The sequence below is a fragment of the Enhydra lutris genome, unplaced genomic scaffold (genome assembly GCF_002288905.1).
Source record: "Enhydra lutris kenyoni isolate GAN:26980312 unplaced genomic scaffold, ASM228890v2 scaffoldscaffold34, whole genome shotgun sequence".
Classification (NCBI taxonomy): domain Eukaryota; kingdom Metazoa; phylum Chordata; class Mammalia; order Carnivora; family Mustelidae; genus Enhydra; species Enhydra lutris.
In genome coordinates, this window is record NW_019154118.1 from 24,600,282 (window position 1) to 24,623,466 (window position 23,185).

Consider the following 23,185-nt stretch of genomic DNA (forward strand, 5'->3'; position numbering starts at 1 on the left):
TCATTAACATAGAAAATTCCTCTTTTATAGCTCCATCCCAACTCCTTTCAATTGTTGATGTTACAGATTACATCTTTATGCATTGTGTGCCCCAAAACACAATCTAATATTTTAATTATATTTGTCTTTTAAATTAAACAGTATGTGGAATTACAAACCAAAGTTACAATAATACTAGTTTTTAGAATAATAATTTTTAAAAATACATTGTTCTCTTAAATTATGTTAAAAAATAGAGTTACAAATTATAGTTACAATAATATTAGCTTCTATAACTACCTGTGTATTTACTTTTCCTGGAATTTCTATTTCTTCATATAACTTTGAGTTACTGTCAAGTGTCCTTTCATTTTTCCCTGCAGCATTCTCTTGAAGATTTTTTGCAGGGCAAGTCTAGTAGCTGTGAACTCTTAGAGCTTTTGTTCACCTGGGAATGTCTTAATTTCTCCCTTACTCTCAAAGGACAGTTTGCTAGATGGTCTTGGGTTACACTTTTTTTGTTGTTAAACATTTTGAATATATTAACCCACTGCCTTCTGGCCTCCAAAGTTTCTGATGAGAAATCTGTTAATGTATTAAAAATTCCTTGTATGTCATGAATCACTTTTCTCTTGCTGTTTTCAATAGTTTATCTTTCACTTTCAAGAGTTTAATTATAATATGTCTTGTTGTGGATATATCTTTGCATTGATCTTACTTGGAGTCTGTTGAGGTTCTGGGATGTTGATATTCATATATTTCATCAAATTTGGCATTTTTCAGCCATTATTTCTTGAGATACCTTCTCTTTCCCTTTCTTTTCCTCATCTCCTTCTGGGACTCCCACAATGTGCATGTTGATCTCCTTACTGGGGTGCCATAGGTCTCTTAGGTTCTATTCACTTTCATTCAATCTTTTTTTCTATTTTTCAGATTTGACAGTTTCCTTTGGTTTATTTTCAGGTTTGCTGATTGTTTCTTCTACCTGTTCAACTGTGCCTTTGATTTCCACTAATAAATTGTTCCTTTCAGTTATTCTACTTTTCAGCTTCAGAGTTTCTATTTGGTCTCTTTTTAGGTTTCATCTCTGTATTGATATTTCCATTTTGTGCATCATTTCTTGACTTTCTCCATGTCTTCCTTTAATTTTTTGAGCATTTTTAAGACAGTTGTTTTAAGGTCTTTGTCTAGTAGATCTGCCATCAGGTCTTTTTCAGGTTACGTTTCTTTTGATTTATTTTTTTCTAGAATGAGCCATCATTTCGTGTTTCTTTATATGCCTTGTTTTTGTTGTTGTTGAAAGCTGGAAATTCAAATTTAATAATACAAGAACTCTGGAAATCAGCTTTCTTTCCTTTCCTCAGAGTTTACTATGTTTGGTATTTTTTTTTTTAATTGCTATAGTCTGTTTCTGCAGCTTACAAGGATCAGACAAGAATCAGCCTGAATTTTAAACCTAAGATCTTCTCAGTTTTCTGAGTCTGTGCCTTTCCCTGGAATGACTGGTCACTTTCTAATTTTCTCCATATATGTAGTTATTTTTGAATGTCCTAGTTTTGAATGCCTGCCTTCCAAAGAGGGGAAGGGGAACAACATAGCAGGAAGGAAAAACCCTTTAAATTCCCTGGAACTTGCTAGATGGGAAGGGCTTGCAACAATGGTAGAGGGTGGACATACAGCACCAATGACTGCCCTCCTGTTTGTCTGCACCTTTGTGATCAGAAGCAGCAACCAACAACCCCAACACAGATCTCCTATATTTCCTGGACAGAGTCCTTTCTCTCCACCCCCACTCCCACAAGCTGTGTGCAAGTTGTTCCAGGAATATGTACACAGCTGCTGCTGCTAGGGCTGAGGTGAGGGAGTGGATAGCTAGGACTGGGCTAAGAGCCAATATTGACCCGAGTTAACCACAGTTTACCCCCCAAGCCTTCCAAGCCTTCAGTAGCTTCCAGAGTTCCAAAATAGTTAAATTAGATTTTGCCAGTGTAGTTGTCTAGGTGGGGAAAGAGATCCCTGGCACTTCCTATTCCACTTTCTTCCTGGAATCCTCTGTCTACTGCAACTTTTTAAAGGACTCATAAGCTATGATTTTCTGACTTCTCCCATTACTTATTTCTTCACAGTATTGATAAAAACTATGGATAGAACTAGTGGTTTTGTTTTGCTTCTTAGTGGTCAGGCTTCATCTCTTTTTCTGACAATTTAATGCATGATTTATTAACTTGTCAACACATTTATGAGTTACACAGTAAGAAAAATTCTATAGCATCTGTAATTCTAGGTTAGAAGCCTGGATGAATTTGGAATGAAGCTGTGCATGTTGATTAAGAAAAGTTTTTTGGGGGGCACCTGGGCGGCTCAGTTGGCTAAGCATTTGCCTTTGCCTCAGGACACGATCTTGGGATCAAGCCCCATGTTGGGCTCCCTTCTTAGCCTGCTTCTCCCCTTCCCTCGGCTTCTCTGCCTGCTTGTGCTCTCTCTCTCTCTCTTTCTTTGTCAAATAAATAAATCTTAAAAAAATATTTGAAGTCATTGAATGGGGGACATGAAAGGTCATGGATTCGAGAGAAACTGACCTGGATTTAATACTGGCTTAGTCAATCACTATTTGACCTTCGGCCTTGAAGTGCAGTCTCCTCATCTCTAACACAAGCAAATTGGCAAAAATCTGCTATGCAAGATTGTTGTTTAAATTAGAAAAGAGAAATTGGAACATATAGGCAATCAATAGTAGGTAACAATTTTTATAAAATACATAAAATAAAAAGTAGGTAATAATTTTTATAAAATTATTTTGATACCAAATCTCATCTGTATTATTTCCTTTATTAATCTTCTGTTTTTCTTGAGTTCTAATGAGTTTCATAATGGAGTTCATAAAAAAATTTTGAGCATACGTTTTTTGCTTCTTTTAGGTCTTTCAAATGCCTTGGGAAGAGGAGTCAGAACTTACAGAGAGGGATGAAGCTGCCAGAGTCATTCAGAAGGCCTGGAAGTGTTTCCTTGTGAGTTTATTTCATTTTTTGCAATTTGATTACAATATAATTTATATATCATAAGGTTCAGCTGTTCAATAGTTTTTAGTATACTTATGGATTTGTGTACTACCCTTTGCTTTCAAAGCACACATTTTTTTAGAAGGTCAAAAAGTTAACAATCATCTTGTTAACCTCACAAATCCTTACTAGCTCCATATCAGGGCCAGGCCTTTTGATAATGGCTATGATCAATGTAAGTATCACTAATAAGGTTATTTGGCTTTCACCTTTAAAACTTTATTTCTTGACTCAGGAATCAGGTTTTTGAGCAGGTGTTAGGGATACATTCACTCATTAAATATTTACTGAGTACCTACTTTTGAAGACAATGTTTAAATAATGAACTGTGTCTGAATTAATACATTTATTCATCATGCTTTAGTATGGGCATAGCTGGTCACATTGGTGTAAGGATTATTCCAAGTTGATTTACCTGGTTGGGTGAGAGCCAACAGCTGAAATGACTCTGCTCTTTCCTCTGTGACAGCAGCAACATTGTCTGTGTTTGATAATTTTGTGTGAAGTGGTATGACTCTGTTTCTGGCACACAAGAATACCTTTGTATTCTTTGTATTGGCTCATCAAATCTTGCAAAATAGCTTCCATTAGTTGTTTCTTTTGCCTCTTTCAAAGCCATAAAATCCATAAGTATTGATTTCTAATATAAAAACAATTTGCTTTCAAAATCTATCCCTTTGATGGTTTCTACTTGTTAGCTCGGCTTAAGCTTTTCTGTTATTTGTAACTTCCTTTATCCCACATCCAAATCCAACCAACATTACCTTGTATACTTTTTATATTCCTAGCGAAGAACTTTACAATACCTCCTTGCCCTTAAGGAGTTTTAGTAGAGAAGCCATGTATATAAACAGACAAGCATGTGTATATATGTATCTTAACAAGATGGTGGACTGAGCACACATCTTTACTTTTTGTCCGTGCAGAACCCTATTAAAATGACAATACACAAAAAGTTAACCCACACCAGAGAGAAGGGACTTCATGAGCAGATTAATTTTATCTCATTTTTGGAAAACCAAAAATAGATAGTTACATCCATTTGGACAGAACTGTGTAGAAGACTTGCCTCGCTCCAGTGAGAGAGCTGGTTTGTCACTGGGACCCTAGAAAGCCTATCCATTCGGAGTTAGCAATTTGAAAGAACTGGAAGGAGAATGACCGTAGGCAAGGGGGTTAAGTGTATGTAGGACAGCTGTGACAGTTGTCTGCCCTGTCACTTCAATCCCCAAAGCAGCAGGTAGATGGATATTTACCATAGGTCAAAAAATTTGCTCATAGATGGATATGTACTCTAAGGGGGAAAAACCCTGATGACTTATCTCTTTTTTAAAAAATTAAATGAACTATTTGGAAAAGCTAATTCTTTTGCAGATTTGGCGCTCCACAGTAAAAGTCTCTTAATTTTAGTATTTGAAAGACACCCTGCTTGATTGCTGGCTACCTAACCATACCCCCGCCAAAAGTCTGTTGATTATCTAATTCCACACACATTACAAAGCTCCAGACCATCTTCCCATTCATGTGTGAGAACAATGGCGAAATAAGAGACTTTTAAAAAGCCCAGGATACTCCCAACTAGTTCCCCTGAAGAATTGACACAGACCTTCATTCTTTTTTTTTTTTTTAAAGATTTTATTTATTTATTTGACAGACAGAAATCACAAGCAGGCAGAGGCAGGCAGAGAGAGAGGAGGAAGCGACTCCCGCTGAGCAGAGAGCCCGATGCAATGCGGGGCTGGATCCCAGGACCCTGGGATCATGACCTGAGCTGAAAGCAGAGGCTTTAACCCACTGAGCCACCCAGATGCCCGCAGACCTTCATTCTTAAGTATTAATGCACAAGCAGGGATCAACTGATATTTAAGAGAAATAAATGATGTTTAAAAAAAAAAGAGAGCAAATGAGAAAGGAAAAAATGAAGGAAATAAAAATGGTGATCAATTTAGATAAGATCAGTATGTTGAATGGCTCTAAGAGGGTGTATTTGGAGATAAAATGGTACCTCCTGCAACAGAAGGTATGACTGCACAGTTACATTTGAAAAGTGGTTAGAAACTGAAAAGAAGCTAACCATGGAAGCCATGGTTCAAATATAAGGATAATTAAAATAGTTCTGAGATTCAAAGAGAACACATAAGTCTAGATCTTAAGTCTAGAAACATTCTGTTTCAGGTGGTTTAGAGGATGACTTCTAAATAAGGAAGCGTCATTTTAACATATTACATGGCCCTATAAATGAATAAACTGCAGAGTCAAACTAATGTAAATGAAGGTATTTTCTTACATTTGAATATTTTAACCCACTGATCCACCCAGGCACCCCAACATTTGAATATTCTACATCAAAATAATGTATTTTTAAGTAAAATAGTGTAGAAGAACTTACAAATAAAAGCACTTCTTTTAGCCCCTCCTAGTCTTCTCTACCCTCATATCCTTAAGGCAACCACTTTTAACCATTTTTTGTTTTAGATCTTTAGTAGTAATTTCTGTGTTTCTGCATAATATGCTTGGATAATTATCTTTTATTTACCAACTTTAGAAGTGACCTGTTGACCTTCTGCAAAGAAAATTGAGAGCTTATCTCGCTTATCCCTTACACAGTACCATGTGGGATTATTTTTTTAGTTCCTCTATTTGTTACCTTCTTTCTTTCTTATTTTTGTTGTTGTTACCTTCTTTCTTTAAAGGATATTTAAGCCTTTGTTTCTTGTTCCATCATGCTAACATAACATTATGTGACTTCTAATTATATATGATGAGGATATAAATATCCCTACCCCACTCTTTTTAACCTATGCTCCCAATCTTCAAATCCACAAATCCCATCACATCTACTATTACACTGCCGATATTCACTTGGAGGAGTCTCTCAGATATCCTGAACAGAAGTCCTTTATTGAATATGTGTGTTGCAGATATTTTCTTCAGACTGGCCTCATTTCATTCTTTTTTTTTTTTTAAAGATTTTATTTATTTATTTGTCAGAGAGAGTGAGCACAGGCAGACAGAGTGGCAGGCAGAGGCAGAGGGAGAAGCAGGCTCCCTGCCAAGCAAGGAGCCCGATGTGGGACTCAATCCCAGGATGCTGGGATCATGACCTGAGCTGAAGGCAGCCGCTCAACCAACTGAGCCACCCAGGCATCTCGCCTCATTTCATTCTTAAAGGTGTTTTTTGATAATGAGAAGTCTTGAGTTTTCATTAAATCCAATTTATCACTTGTTCTTTATGGTTAGTGTTTTCTGAGCCCTGTTTAAGCAATATTTGCCTAGGGGGACCTGGGTGGCTGTCAGTTAAGTGTCCAACTCTTGATTTCGGCTTAGGTCGTGATTTCCGTGTAGTGAAATCAAGCCTCATGTCGGGCTCCACACTCAAAGTGGAGACTGCTTGAGATGCGCTCTCTCCCTCTGCCCTCCCCTCTTCGTGCTGTCCTTCTCTCTCTAAAATAAGTAAATAAAACTTAAAAAAAAAAAAAAAGAAATGTTTGCCTAAAGATGTGACATTGCCTCATAAGAAGACCAACTAGCCACTATCCATAGAAAGCATTCTTATGAAAATCCCAGAACCAAGGACCAGAGAGACAAGGACCACATTAGAAGGATAAGAGGAGGGTTTTCACTTTGATCACATCACTTGGCACAAGGCAGCCCTAAGGAGCCCACTGGGCCTTTCCTTTCCCCAGTGGGGAATGAGATCCCAAGGTGGACACCTGACTCACCCAGCACAATATTACATGTCAAATATTTGAAATAAATCTGAGGGGAGTGTTTATGTAACCTGAAGCCAGAAGATATCCTTCTGTTTTTTTGTTTTTGTTTTTGTTTATGTTTTCCTAGAGGCTTAGTTGCTTTAGTTGTAGATTGAGATCCAGTATCCATCTCAAATTAATGTTTGTGTATGATAGGAGGTATGGACAAAGTTCCTTTTTTTTTTGAAAGATTTTATTTATTTATTTGACAGAGATCACAAGCAGGCAGAGAGGCAGGCAGAGAGAGAGAGGGAAGCAGGCTCCCCACTGAGCAGAGAGCCCGATATAGGGCTCGATCCCAGAACCCTGGGATCATGACCTGAGCTGAAGGCAGAGGCTTTAACCCACTGAGCCACCCAGGAGCCCCACAAAGTTCATTTTTGTCTTTATGGATAACCAAATAATCATTTGATTATTATAGGTTCACCTTTACTGAAAATGCCATCCTTTCCATAGTAAATCACAGTGGTGCCTTTGTTTAAATCATGTAATCATATGTGTGAAGTGTTTCTATAGTCTCTGTTTAGTTGTGTTGGTCTATTTGTCTTTATTTGAGTCAATACCACACTGTCTTAGTAACTGTAGCTTTATCAGAAGTATGGGTATATGGCAGTACAGTCCTCCAACTTTGATGTTCTTCATGATTGTCATAGTTATTCTAGAGCTTTTGCATTTCCATGTAAATTGTAGAATCAATTCATTAATTAAAAAGAATTATTATGGAGATTATATAATTAGAATTAAATTGAATCAGTAGATCAGTTTGGGACAAAACTGAATTTTTCTACACTGAGTTTTCATGAACATGGTACATATCTTTATTTATTAGATCTTTAAAATTTTTTCTCCCAGGGATGCCTGGGTGGCTTAATTGGTTAAGTGTCTGCTTTCCGCTCAGGTCATGATCCTGGAGTCGTGGGATCAAGTCCTGCATTGGGCTCCCTGCTCAGTGGGAAATCTGCTTCTCCCTCTGCCTGCTGCTCTTTCTCTTTCTCTCTCTCTCTGACAAATAAATAAAAATCTTCAAAAAAAATTTTTTTTTTCCTCCAGGATGTTTTGTAGTTCGCAGTGTAGAAATCTTAAACATCTTTCATTTTACTTCTGGGTATTTGACATTTCTTGACACCACTGTAAGTGGTATTATTTTTAAATTCTATTTTCTGATTGTTCATTTCTAGTTTATAGAAATGTAGTTTATTTTTACCTGCTGACCTAATATGCACTTATTTCTAATTGCTTTTTTATAGATTCCTTTGGATTTTCCACTTAAGTATGTCATCCTTGGATGATAACTTTTACTTTTTTCTTTGCAAACTTTATACCTTTTGTTTCTTTATTGCACTGATTAGACCCTCCAGTGCAAGATGGAATAGAAGCAGTAATTATGGACATTCTTGCCCTTTTGTTGAATGCAGAAAGCATGTAATATTCCACCATTAGTTAAGATGTTACTTGTAGTTTTTTTGTAAAAACTTACCATCAGTTTGGGGAATTTAACTTTATTCCTAGTTTACTTTTTATTCTTGTTGTTATGAAAACTCTGAGTGTTGAATTTTATCAAATGCTTTTGCTGTGTTTACTGTATGATCATTTTGTCTGTTTTCTTCATTCTTTTTATGTGGTGAATTTCATTGATTGATATTCAAATGTTAAACCAGCCTTGCATTCCTGGAAAAAATTCTACTTCACTGATGTTTTATTACCCTTTTGATATATCCTGGATTTGATCTGATAAATGTTATTGACACAAATGAACAAACCTGTTAGAATTTCTAGGAAAAAAAGAGTTTCATTCAAACCCAAGTTAGAACAGCTGTCCTGGATACAATCTTCACAAAGAAGAGAGTGCTTTGATAAGGGAGAACATTTGGTGTAAGGCTATATTCATTTTATACATAAAGAGTTACAAATTATTAGACAAAGAACATTTTAGGAAGTTGCAGACCTTAAGTTTCCTGTATATGCAGGGCTTAGACTTCAGTTTTAGAGGAATCAGGGAAGTTCCTTCTTTCTCTTTCATGTTCAGAATGTTCCTTTCTGGTTATTTTCTTTAACAAAGCAGATATACAGTGTGTACTCAGGGAAGAAATAGAATCCATGCTTTGAAGTTTTGCCTAGTTACTTTCACCTTGGTAAATGTTAAGGTGTAGCCTCCCCGGAGTCCAGGAACAGGACCCATAGGCATTAAAAATAGAAAATTTCTTTTATCAACTTTCATTTAGGATTTTTGCATATTTGCTCATGAATGTAATTTTTCTTTTTTGTCATATCCTTCTCAGCTGTTGATATCAAGATTATGCTGGCCTAATAAAGAGAGTTGGGAAATACTTCTGTTATATTATCTGAAAGAATTTGTGTGATTAATGCTATTTCTCCTATAAAGAGGAGAATACGTTGGCAAAATATTGTGTGTAGGAGTTTTCTTTATGAAAAATTTCTAATTAGGGATTCTATTTCTTTAATAATACAGGACTATTCAAAACTGTATTTCTTCTTATGCCCATTTTGATGTTTCTTTTCAAGGAATCTGTCCATTTTCTTAAAATTGTCAAATTTATTTGCCCAAAATTGTTTATAGTCTCCTCTCACTATACTTTTAATGTCTATAAGATCTGGGGTGATATTGCTCATATGTGTTTTCTCCTTATTTTTCTATATCTGTCTTAATCTTTAATAAAAGAAAAAAACCTGGTTTTGGCTTTGTTGGCTTTCTGTTTTAACTCTACATTTCATTAACTGATTATCTTTATTGTGTTTTCCTTCATTTTTTGAGGGAGTTTGATTTGCTGTTCTGTTTCACACTTCTTGAGAGGGAACATTAGATCTTAGATTTACACATTTATTCTTTTTTTTAAAAGATTATTTATTTGACAGAGATCTCAAGTAGGCAGAGAGGCAGGCAGAGAGAGAGGGAAGCAGACTCCCTGCTGATCAGAGAGCCCGATGCGGGGCTCAATTCCAGGACCCTGAGATCATGACCTGAGCTGAAGGAAGAGGCTTAACCCACTGAGCCACCCAGGCGCCCCCATTTATTCTTTTTTAATAATATATGTATTTAAAGCTATCAAGTTCTCCCTGAGCATTCCCTTAGGTATATCCCACAGGTTTTGATACGTCATATATTTATTACATTTCAGTTTAAAATATTTTATAATTTCCATTGTGATTTTTTTTGATCCATGATTGATTGATTGATTTTAAGGATTTTATATTTAAGTAATCCTTCCACCCAACATGGGGCTCAAACTCACAACCCCAAGATCAAGAGTGCATGTTCTACCAAATGAGCCAGCCAGGCGTCCTGACCTGTGAGTTATTTAAAAGTGTGTTGTTTATGGGTTCCTGGGTGGCTCAGTGGGTTAAGTCACTGCCTTTGGCTCAAGTCATGATCTCAGGGTCCTGGGATAGAGCCCCACATTGGGCTCCTCACTGGGTGGGGAGTCTGCTTCTCTCTCTCCCCTTCCCCTTGCTTGTGCTTTATCTCTCAGATAAATAAATGATTTTTTGGAAAAGTATGTTGCTTAATTACCAAATATTTAGGAGTTTTCTAATTACCTTTCTGTTATTGGTTTTCAGATTTAATTCCACTGAAGTCAGTTATTTATATGATTTCAATAACTTGAAATTTTTTGAAACTTGCCTGGCCTAGAAAAAGTCTATTTTTGGAAATGTTCCATGTGAACGTGAGAAAAAAAGTGTATACTGACATATTTAGGTCAAATTAGTTAATCATTTTATTCACATCTTTGGTAGCTGTGTTAATCCATTTGGGCTATTATCACAAAGTACAATAGACTGGGTAGATTATAAATAACAGAAATCTATTCCTTACAGTTCTGGATTCTGGAAAGTCTAAAATCATGGCACCAGCAGATTTGGTGTCTGGTAAGGATCCGCTTTCTAGTTCATAGGTGAACAGTTGTCTTCTTGCCACGTCCTCATGTAATGGGAGGGGTCAGGGATCTCTCTGAGGCCTTTTTTTTTTTTTTTTTTTCTTTAAGAGAAAAGGGAGGGCTAAAGGGAGAGGGAAAGAGAGAATCTTAAGGAGGCTCCATGCTCAGCATGGAGCCCAACATAGGGCTTGATCTCACAACCCTGAGATCATGACCTGAGCTGAAATCAAGGGATGCTTAACCAACTGAGCCACTGAGGGGCCACTGAAACGATCATATGGTTTTTATCCTCTCTCTTGTTGATGTGATGTTTCACATTGATTTTTGAATGTTGAATCACCTTTGCAACCCAGGAATAAGTCCCACTTAATTGTTGTGAATTATTTTTTTAATTTATACTTGGACTTAGTTTGCTAATATTTTGTTGAGGGGATTTGCATCTGTGTTCATCAGAGATATTATCCTATAGTTCTCTTTTTTAGCAATATCTGTTTGGTCTTGATATTAAGGTAATGCTGGCCTCATAGAATGAATTTGGAAGATTTCTTTCCTCTTCTTTTTGGAATAGTTTAAGAAAAATAGGTATTAACTCTTCTTTAAATATTTGGTAGAATTTGCCTGTGAAGCCGTCTGGCCCCGGACTTCTGTTTTTTGGGAGTTTTTGATTACTGATTCAGTTTCTTTGCTGGTTATCAGTCTGTTCACATTTTTTGTTTCTTCTTGTTTCAGTTTTGGGAGCATATATGTTTCTAAGAATTTCTCTATTTCTTCTAGGTTGTCCAATTTGTTGGCATATAGTTTTTCACAATATTCTCTTCTAATCCTTTGTATTTCTGTGGTGTAAGCTGTTATTTCTCCTCTTTCATTTCTGATTTTGAGTCTTCTCTCTCTCCCTCTCTTTATTTATTCCTTCCTTCCTTCCTTCCCTTCTTTCTTTCTTTCCCTTTTTCTTTCTTTCTCTCTTTTTCTTTCTTTTTTATGAGTCTGGCTAAAGGTTTATCAATTTTATTGCTCTTTTCAAGGAACCAGCTCCTGATTTCATTGATCTATCTACTGGGGGTTTTCCCCCCAGGTTTTAAAACTTTTATTTGCATATTTAAAAATTGTGCATTCCAATAATTAAAATCATTTGAACAAAAAAAAAAAAAGGCACTTCACAGCTTCTAGGACACGTTGGACCAGCTTTCACTGTTGCCCTACTCAGCTTCTTTGTTCACCAGCGTACAGGTTCTTTTCCTTCCCTGACAGCCAGATAGGCAGATGGGAACGGCAGGTGTCTTCCTTGTGGGTAGTTATGTTTTGATGTGAGCTGCACCATTGCCACAGGCAGTTGCCTTGGGGCTTCACATTGTCATACTGGTGTTGTGGGTTACTTCTGTTAGAATTGATCTGAGTTGATGTAAGCATAGTGAGGCAGGGCGGACTTTTACCGGGAGTTACTGAGGGTTTGGGGGTGCATAGGGCATAAGGAGAGTGTTACCAAAGAAATAGTTTTCTGAGATAGAATTGTTTGGAGTAGTCTGCCTAAATATTATGCTAACACGAATAGTAGATTGGGTTTGTAAGTCAGTGGCATTACTATAGGAACGAGGTTCTGTAATGATAGTAAGATAATAATTATTTAGTGGTTTTTTGTGCCAGAAATTATTCTAGGAGCTTTACAAATATTAACTCATCAATTCTTCACCATAGCTGTATGAGATACCCACTATCATTCTGGTCGTTCAGCTGCTTAGCTTGTCCACGGTCACATGGTTAATGGGAACCCAGATAATACTGTGCCAAACTCCACGTTCTTAACCAGCAGGCTGTTTTGTCTTTCTCCCGGTTTACTCTGGCAGCATAGAAGTGACTCCACCAGCATTCTGGGTATTTGATTTATAGTTGCTAATGTAGTTCCACAATTAAGGGTAAAACTCTTTGTGAGAATAAAACCAGTATTGCCTAGCTTGCCAGAGCAAACCCTGAGTGGATAAGATTTCTAAAATCTAGTTTATATACATAAAGGCTATTTTTACGGTTTTTACTTATTTTGCCCTAGTTAGGCACAAAGCTTTAATTAGAGGTAGAAAATCCAGTTTTGACAATAGAATCTTATGTGCTTGAACCTTTAGAATGTCGCTGTATTCCAACACTATAAAGGACTGATTGATATCAGAAGACAAGGGGAGCCACGTCAGATAGTGAAATATATTGATCCTAAAGAGGTGAGCATGGTATTTATTCATGCGGCAACTGTTTTTTCCCTGCAAAATGTGTGAGTGCTCTATAAATGTGTTTGTGTTTCTTTTTAAAAACTTTTTCTTGAAGTGTGACCCACACATGGAAAAGTTCTTAAAACACAAATGTGCAGCTCGGTGGGTCATCACAAGCCCCCCGTGCAGTGATCACCCAGATCAGAGTCTCAGATGTCAGACCCCTGGCTTGTGGCACTCTGCACACCTCTGCATGTCACAGCCAACTCCCTGCTCCCAAAAGGCAACCACTAGGTTGAATTGAAGTTTTTTTGTTGTTTTTTTTCAGTCTTCTCTATTCTTGAACCACGTGTAAATAGAATCCTCTGGTGCGCTTCGCTGTCTTATTCAACCTTGTGTTCATGTCGCTGAATTCTATTCATTTTCTAAAAAATAATGATGGTTATTTAATTTTATGAATATACTACTGTGTATTCATTCTACGGTTGATTGACATTTGTGTTGTTTTTCCAGTTTGAGTCTGCTACAAAGACTGCTTTTGGGAAAATATTCTTACTCATCTGTCCTGTGCACGTGTGCACGGATTTCTGCTCCACCCAGAAATGGAATTTCAAATTCTTTTCCAAAGTGACTGTACAATTTGTATTAACCATCATCAGTCTTTTGGAATTCTTGGTGCTCTGCATCCTTACCAATGCTTAATATTATAAGCTTTTTAAGAACAGTCCTCCCTTTAGACATACTTAAAGTTTTGGTCCCAGCGCCTGCCTTCTTAGTTCTCTATCTGAGGCTTTGGGCTGAGGTCTTCAGGCCCCTGTGCAGTCCCACTCTGAGTGAGTCCACTCACACTCTCCTTCCTACTGCCCTCCCCACCCCTTCACACCTTGGGGTCCATACAACTGCTGGAGCCTGTTGAAAGTCAGGCAGTAGTTTTCTGAGATAGAATTGTTTGGAGTAGTCTGCCTAAATATTATGCTAACACGAATAGTAGATTGGGTTTGTAAGTCAGTGGCATTACTCAGCAGTGAGAGGACTCCCATATCTGTGCTGCTCGGCCTCATTCTCAACACTGCAGGGCAGAGGGTGGGGGATGGACCAGGGGGAATCGTTGCCTCCTCCACTGTTCAGGGCTCCAACTCTTACGTATTACCACTACAGTAAGTAATTAAAAGCTTTCTTTCCCTTTCGGCTTGTTTCCTTCATTGGCTCTTCTGACACCCGACACCTCAACAACTGTTCTCCCAGGTCAGCTGAGCTCCTGACATTTTTTTTTTTTTCATGTCTTTTATGTGTATATTGTCTCTTACTCTTCCGGGCTTTAAGCAGTTCTTTATGTGTTCTTCATACAAACCCTTTGTTGGTTTTCTGTGCTGCACATGATATTTTTCATTCTGTGATTTGACTTGTCACTTTTATGGTCTTCCCACCTTTTTTTTTTTTTAATCGTGAAAATTATCAAACATATACAGAAGTAGAAAGAGTAAAGTAATAAACCACATGTACCCATCCCCTAACTTCAGCAATTAGTAATTTATAGCCAGTCCTGCCTCATCTCCATTTCCTCCCTCTTTCCCCACCTAGGTTAATATTTTGAAACGAGACTTCATTATTGTGGTGAACAGTGTTTTGGTGAACAGAGTTCTTAATTTTAAAGTAGTTTAAATTATCAACCTTTTTGTATATGGTTGGTGCTTTTTATAAACTGCACTAATCCTGAAGTCATAAAAGTATTTTCCTATATTATATATAAACTTTACCAATTTGCCTTTTCATATTTAGATCAGCAGTACATGTGGGGTTGATTATTTTGTATACGGTATAAAGTAGAAGTCACTTTCATATTCTTCCCTATATATATCCAAATGATGAAACACTATTTTTTTTAGAGATTTTATTTATTTATTTGACAGACAGAGATCACAAGTAGGGAAGCACAGAGAGAGAGGGGAAGCAGGCACCCTGCTGAGCAGAGAGCCTGATGCGGGGCTCCATCCCAGGACCCTGAGTCCATGACCTGAGCCTAAGGCAGAGGCTTAACCCACTGAGCCACCCAGGCGCCCCAGAAACACTATTTTTTAAAAACATAGTCCTTTCTCTACTGCTCTCCATGCCACTTTTATCATAAATCAAGTAACCATTTTTGTATGGGTCTGTTGATGCATTTTCTATTCTCTTCCATTGTCTATTTTCTACCCTTGTCATAATTATTATAGGTTTGTATTAGTATAGGTTTAAAACAAGTGTTTTTTATGGTAGAAGAGTACTCCCATTTTGTAATTCTTCAAAAAGACACTTCCAAGCTATTGTTAGGTGCTTTGTATTTCCATGTAAATTTTAGAATTAAGTTGTCAGTTTATACACATAAAATCCTCCACCATCGGGAAAATAGTGGACTAGGGAGCTCTTCAAGTAACTGTTAGAATCACCTTTATTGGAATTCTGGAATCCAATAAAGGAAACATAGGGCCACTAGGAGAGTGCTTCATGAAGAAAAAGGCTGCTAAATTCATGAGGAAGCTTTGTCGTGTTTATGTTCACCCACCCAGCATGCCTCCTGCCTCAGCTTGTTGGTAGCTACGGAGACAAACATTTACATTCTTGGTGTGGCTTTCTAGGGCCAAGGGGTCAACTAGAGATCTTATTCTCAAAAATTGTTGTTGTGGACTTTGACCTCTCTGGCAGTTGCTTTAGGGACCTGCACAGAGGCTTGCCTTTGTTTCTGCTCACCGCCAGGCACCCCCAGGGCTGGGCCAGCTCCCTGCCCACAGACAAGATACAGGAGGTGCCAGACAGGTCAAGAACAGGCAGACCCAGAGCCTGGGAAGGACAAGACTGAGGATGAACATACAGGGTGTCTGAATAAATAGAGAGTATATTAAAAAATAAGTTAGTGATTGTCAGGTGCTGGCTGGGGAGGGAGAGTATGGGGAAATGGGGAGTGACTGCTTAATGGGTATGTGGGTATGGGGTTTCCTTTGGAGTAAAAAAAATATTCTGGAAATAGACAGTGGCTAAACAATGTTGTGAATGTATCAGATGCACTAATGGTAAATTTGTGTTGTGTGTATTTGACACAATTTTATTTTATTTTATTTTTTAGAGAGAAAGAGTGGCAGGAGAGGGGCAGAGGGAGAGAGAGAAAATCTTAAGCAGACTTCATGCCCATTGTGGAGCCTGATGTGGGGTGCAATCTCACAACCTTGAGATCATGACCAGAGCCAAAACTGAGAGTCAGATGCCTAACTGACTGAGCCACCCAGGTGCCCCTAACAAAATTTTTAAAAATGTTTTAAAAAATATTTTAGAATTTTAATTGGGATTTTATTGAATATTTATATCAGTTTGAGGAAAATGGACTTCTCAACTCTTTTGAGAGCTCCGGTCCATGAACATTTGTAGGAAACATGGTGATGTACTGCCCAGATTCCTCTTCACAAGGAGAGTTAGTACGCAGTTCAATCCCAGGGGCTGTGATGAGCAGAGAGCCTCCAGCTCTGAGCATCTTGTTTCTACCTTATCTGGGGAGAACTGCCTCAAGGTCAGTCAGGTATTTCCAGGGCAGTTCATATCCAGTAACCAAGCAGTGTAGGGTAGAGTAGGGAAGGGGGCATAAAGTCTGACCTGAGGTAGTCCAGTTTGGCAATATTCACTCTAGAAGCCCCGGGCTTGGATTGCTCTGCATAGTAACACAAACTCATCCTTCCTCTTCTTTTCTAGGTGTTGATCCCTTATTAACATGGGGCACCCAAATGTCGTTTCAGTATCTTCTTCTGGAAATCCCAATCCATAACATTATTTAGTTGTTCTATAATTTCTTTCAACAATGCTTTATAGTTTTCTGTGTAGAGAATTTGCACATTCTTTCTTAGATTTAGACCTTGCTTTTTCAAACTCTTTTTAAATAGTAATTAGAAAATTTTTACTAACTTTGGGGCACCTGAGTGGCTCAGTTGCTTGAGCATCCCACTCTTAGTTTTGGCTCACGTCATGATCTAATGGTTAATGGGGTTGAGCTCCACTTCATCGCTGGGCTCCATGCTCTGTGGAGAGTCTCCTTGAAGATTCTTTGTCTCTGCCCCTCCTCCCACTCATGAACATTCTCTCACTAAAATAAGTAAATCTTTAAAACAAAAATTTTTTTTACTGATTTTTGTTGCAAATACATAGGGAGACAAGTAATTTTTGTTTCTTAGCTTTGTTTCAGCAAGTTTGCTCCCTCATTTATTAATTCCAATAATTGGTACATAGATTCTTTTGGATTTTCTACATGAACAAGCATGCCAAATTCAAATAATGAGTTTAGTTTTTCCCTTTCCAAATATACAATTTATTTACTTTTCTTATACTTGCGCATTAACTAGAGCCTTCAGTAAATTGGTGAATACAAGTGGTAACCACTGCCATTCATGATTTCAAAAGGAGAAGGCTCAACAATCCATCAAGTATATGGTATGCTATAGGTTTTTGTGTAGAAAACTTATCTTAGAAAGTTCCCTTCTCTCTTTGAGCAAAAACAAGTTTTTCCCCCAATCCAAAAAATGGATGTTAAATTTTATGACATTTCTCTGCTCTTATTGAGATATTATTATTTTACTTCAATGTTAAACTACTTAGCATTTCTGGAATATATACATTTTGGTCAAAATGTCTTATCCTTTTCAAATATCACTGAACTTAGTTTGCTAGTACTTTGCTTAAATTTTTGTACCTACATTCAGGCAGACCATGTAATTTACTTTCTTATATTGTTTCTGTCAGATTTTGGTATCACATTTAGTTGGCATAGTAGCACAAGCTGAGAAATGTTCCTTCTCGTATTGTGTGTTCTTTCTTCTGTAAATGGAAGGATTTACCAGGGAAGCCAGAAGTTTACTTGGTGGAAAGATTCTAAATTACAGAATCAGTTTATAGTTATAGATCTATTCCTATCTTATATTTATTTTTGTGCTAGATTTGATAAGTTGTACTTTTCTGGAAGTTGCCCATTTCACTTAAATTTTCAAGTTTATTTACTAGGATTATTTATAATATTCTTGAATGATCTTTATAATGATTCTTTAATGGTCTATTATAGTTTCTCCTTATTTTCTGCCTATTCACTTTCTTTCTTTCTTCCCTCTTAACTGTATTTATTGAAGTATAATTAACATACACTGTTACATTACTTTCAAATTTACAACATACTGATTCCACAATTTTATATATTAGTCAGTGCTCATCAAGATAAGTGTAGTGTAGTCACCATACTATGTCATTACAGTGTTACTATGTTCCCTATGCTGTAGTTTTCATCTCCATGACTTATTTATTTTAAAACTAGAAGTTGTACCTCTTAATTCCCTTCATCTATTTCACTCATCCCTTCATACATCTCCCCTCTGGAAACTACCAGTTGGTTCTCTGTATTTAAGAGTCTTGAGAGAGCAGGAAGATGGCAATGGAGTAGAAGGACCCTAGGCTGGTCTCATACCACCAATACAAGTAGATGACTATCAAAACATCCTCAATGCCCTAGAAATCGACCTGAAGAGCAACATAACAAATTCCACAATTAAAGGAAGAGAAGAAGCCACATTGAAGAAGGTAGGAAGTGCAGAGACATGGTTTAGAGGAAAAATAGTTCACAGGTGCTGTGAAGTGAGCCGTGGTCATGGAGAAGGGCAAGAGCATACAGGGGAACACACAAGGAAATGTTTCCCCAAAGCTATTGGCTTGGAAAATGAGAGGGACTGAATTTTGTGTGTTCCTGTAACCACCAGGGCTTAAAGTCGACTTTTAAAGGTCAGCAGGCTTGGCTGGGGTAGAGCCTGGAAGGCACTGCTACTCCTGGAGAAAAGGCAGGCAGACAACCCAGGAGCAGACAACTTGGAAACAGCAATCTTAAGAATACCTAGGGCACTCAAGGGCTGATTATTTGGTCTTCTCAGAGTGTGTCCCTCAGAGGCAGCATTCACAGAGATACCTCTCTGGGAACAAAGGAGCTGGCCAACACCATTTCCCAACCCTGCCCCTCAGCATAAACACAGAGCCACCTTTGGGAAGTAGTGCAGCACTGATACTGGCTGCCTAACTTGCATACACCAAGTCCTACACCACTCCTCACCCCCTGGCCCTGGTGGAGCTGTCCTTCTCAGTCACACTTGTCTCAGTCCCAGTGTGGTGGACCTCTCCCCAAAAAGACCAGCACAAACTCCTGCTCATACAATGTCTTCCTACCAGAGTTTTGCAGGGCTTCAGTTGTGGTGGAGGTGATAATGGGTTTCATTTCAGAAGCAGACCTAGAGCACACCTAGTTAAAACTCTCCACATTCAGGCCAGGGACCAAACCCTTCCCATAGCAAGCAAGGAGAGCCTCTTGCCTAAAGGACAGAGCAGAGAACATGACAGCAGAATGCATAAAACACACACTGGAGATATTCCCTGAAGTACCAGACCCTGGATACTATAGAGCCTCTTCTTCATAAGGCCATTACTTTTAGGAGCAGGAGACATAACTGGCTTTTCTAACACAGCAAATAAGGCAGAGACTTAGACAAAATGTGAAGACAGAGGAACTTATCCCAAATGAAGGAACAAGGTAAGGCCACTGCCAGAGATCTAACTAAAACAGATATAAGTAACATGCTTGATGGAGAATTTAAAAGTAATGATCATAAGGATACCCCCTAGGCTTGAAAAAAATAATTTAAGACCTCAGTGAGACCCTTACCACAGAGAAAAGAGTTAAAAAAGAATCGAAGATGAAGAGTGCAATACACAAGATTAGAAACACACTTGATGCCATGAACAGTAAGCTGGAAGAAGCAGAAGAATGAATTAATGACCTAGAAGACAAAGTAATGGAGAGCAATAAAGTTGAACAAGAGAGGACAATTATGCAACATGAGAATAGACTCAGGGAACTGAATGACTCCAATAAACATAATAACATTTGTATTATTGGAATACAAAAGGAAGAAGAGAGAGAAAGGGGGCAGAAAATTTATTTGGAAAAATAATAGCTGAAAACTTCCCTAATATGGAGAAGGAAACTGACATCCAGATATAGGAGGCACAGAGAACTCCCATCAAAATCAACAAAAGCAGGCCAACACCAAGACATATTATAATTAATTTGCAAAATATAATGATAAGGAAAAAAAAAAGCTTAAAAAACAGCAAGACAAAAGAAGTCCTTAACTTCCTATAAAGGAAATAAAGGAAAACCCATAAGGATAGCGGGAGATTTTTCAACAGAAGCTCGGCAAGCGAGAAGAGAATGGCATGATGTATTCAAAGTGCTGAATGGGAAGAATCTACAGCCAAGAATACTCGATGCAGCAAGGCTGTCATTCAGAATAGAAGGAGAGATGAAGAGTTTTTCAGACAAACAAAAACCAGTGGAGTTCATTACCACTGCAAGAAATATTAAAGCAATTCTTTGAGTGGAAAGTGGAGACCAAAAGTGATGGTATAAAGGCAGGAAACACAAAAGCAGTAAAAATTAATATTTCTCTAAAAAAATCAAAGAACTCACATAAAAAGGATATAAAATATAATAACATATACCTAAAATGTGGGAAGGAGAGGGGAAATGAATGGGTTCCAATTTAAGTGGCCACCAACTTAATATAGGTTGCTGTCTGAAGAAGTTATATACAAATCTAATTGTAACCATGTATTGAAAACCACTAATAAACACCCAACGAATATAAAGATAGAGAAAGAAATCCAAATATCTTACTGAAGAAAATCAGCAAAACATGAAAGAGAGGAAGATAAAAAGGATCAGAGAAAATTTCCAAAAACAACCACAAAACAAATAATAAAATGGCTGTGTGTGTGTGTGTCAGAATGGTTAAAATAAGACCCATCTTATTGCTGTATACAAGAGATTCATTTCAAACCTAATGATGTCTGCAGATTGAAAGTGAGAGGATGGAGAAACATCTATTGTGCAAATGGGTGTCAAAAGAAAGAGGGAGGAGCAATATTTATATTAGACAAATAGACTTTAAAACAAAGACTGTAACCAGAGGTAAAAGAAGGACACTATATTCTAATAAAGGGGATAATCCAGCAAGAAAAACAATTGTAAATATTTATGCCCCCAACATGGGAGCACCTAATATATGAAACAGTAACAAACATAAAGGAACTCATTGTTAATGTAGTGGATAATAGTAGAGAACATTAACACCCCATGTACATCAATGGACAAATCATCTAAAAAGAAAATAAACAGGGAAACAATAGCTTTGAATGACCAACTGGACCAGATGAACTTAACAGATATATTCAGAACATTCCATCCTAAAATAGCAGAATATACATTTTTCTCAAGTGCACGTGGAATATTCTCCAGAGTGGATCACATTTTAGGTCACAAAACAGGCATCAACAAATACAGAAAGATTGAAGTCATGCCACACACCTTTTCTGATCACAATGCTATGAAACTAGAAGTCAGCCACAGGAAAAATGAAACAACCACAAATACATGGAATTTAAACAACACACTACTAAGTCATGAATGGGTCAAACAGGAAATTAAAGAAGGTTGGGGGAACCAGGTGGTGGGTATTAGAGAGGGCACGGATTGCATGGAGCACTGGGTGTGGCACAAAAACAATGAATACTGTTATGCTGAAGATAAATTAAAAAAAATTAAAAAAATGTTGAATCACTAAATTTTACAACTGAATCTAATATTACACTGTATGTTAACTAACTGGAATTGGAATTAAACTTTTGCTTGTGGATGTCCAGTTTTTCCAGCACTGTTTAAAACTATCCTTTCCCTGTTGAATTGGCTTTGGTCTTTCGTCAAAGACAAGTTGACTGTATACAAGTTGATTGTTTGTTGCTGGTATATAAGAGAGCAATTGGCTTTTGCATGTTAATGTAGTATCCCCCAACATTATTGTAGTTGCTTTTTTGTGCCAGGAATTTCTTCATTGATTCATTGGAATTTTTAATATAGACAGTTATGTTATCTGTGAACAAAGACAGATTTTTTTTTTCCATTTCAATTTGTATACCTTTTATTTCTTATTGAATTAGCTATGACTTCCAATATGACGTTGAATAGAAGGGGTGAAGGGATATCTTTGCCTTGTTCCTGCTCTTAGCAGGAAAGCATGCAGTTTAAAATATGATAGGTGTGTTTATTGTAGATACCCTTTGTCAAGTTGAGGAAGCTTGTCTCTATTCCTAGTTTGTCAAAATTTTTATCATGAATTGGTATTGAATTTTATCAAATACTTCTTCTGCATTGTTGATATGATCATACAATTTTTCTTCTTTAGCCTTTTGTAATTTGATAATGACCTTGCGTACCTGGAATGAATCCCACTTGCTCATATAATTCCTTTGTTGAATTTGACTTGCTAATATTTTCTTGAGGATTTTTGCATCTATGTTCCTGAGAGATAATGGTCTGTAATTTTCCTTTCTTGTGTCTCCCTCTGGTTTGGGTATTAGGATAATGCTGGCCTCATAGAATGTGTTAGGGAGTATTCCCTTTGCTCCTGTTTTCTGGAATAGATTTCAGAGAATTGGTACAATTCTTTCCTTAAATGGTAGTGTTCATGACTGAACCTATTGAAGCTTGGTGCTTTCTTTTTTGAAAGGTTTATTATTGATTCAGTTTCTTTAATAGGTCTATTCAGATTTTCTGTATCTGCTTGTGTGAGTTTTGTCAGGTTGTGTCTTTCAGGGATTTGAACCATTTCATATAGGCTATCAAATTTGTAGGCATAGAGTTTTTCTTAATATTTGTTAATTATCCTTTTAGCATCCCTGGAATCAGTAGTGATAGCCCCTCTTTTCTGATTTTAGTCATTTGTGTCTTCCCTCTCTCTCTTTTTTCTTCTTCGTTTTCCTGGTCAGAAGCTTACTGATTTTATTGATCTTTTCAAAGAACTAGCTTTTAATTTCTTTTATTTTTCGTATTGGTTTCCTATTTTGATTTCACTGATTTCTGCTTTAGCTTTTATTATTTCTTTTCTTTTGCTTACTTTTGATTTAATTTTCTTTTCCTAGAGTCTTAAGATGGAAGTCTTGAATATTGATTTCAGGTCTTTCTTGTTTTCAAATATATTTATTCAGTGTTATAAATTTTCCTCTAAGCACCATTGCCTCTGCATGTCATGAATTTTGATAAGCTGTATTTTCATTTTCCCTTAAGTCAAAATATTTGGAAATTTCTCTTGAGACTTCTTATTTGATCTATTTGTTACTAAGAGTGTATTGTTGAATTTCCAAGTTCTGGCCTTTTCAGCTATCCTTCTGTTCCTGATTTCTAATTTAATTCCATTGGCAACTGA

The 23,185-nt window shown here is 37.1% G+C and overlaps 1 protein-coding gene across 1 annotated transcript in view; it reads left to right on the top strand.

The window, feature by feature from the left end:
- Positions 1-2,906: 2,906 nt before the first annotated feature.
- Positions 2,907-23,185, top strand: part of LOC111153969 (chromosome unknown C11orf65 homolog) — a 44,767-nt gene continuing 24,488 nt past the window's right edge. Inside the window, exons 1-2 of the mRNA XM_022513326.1 lie at positions 2,907-2,987; positions 12,798-12,890. Coding sequence (XP_022369034.1) covers positions 2,907-2,987; positions 12,798-12,890 — 174 coding nt within the window. The remainder of the gene's footprint in view (positions 2,988-12,797; positions 12,891-23,185) is intronic.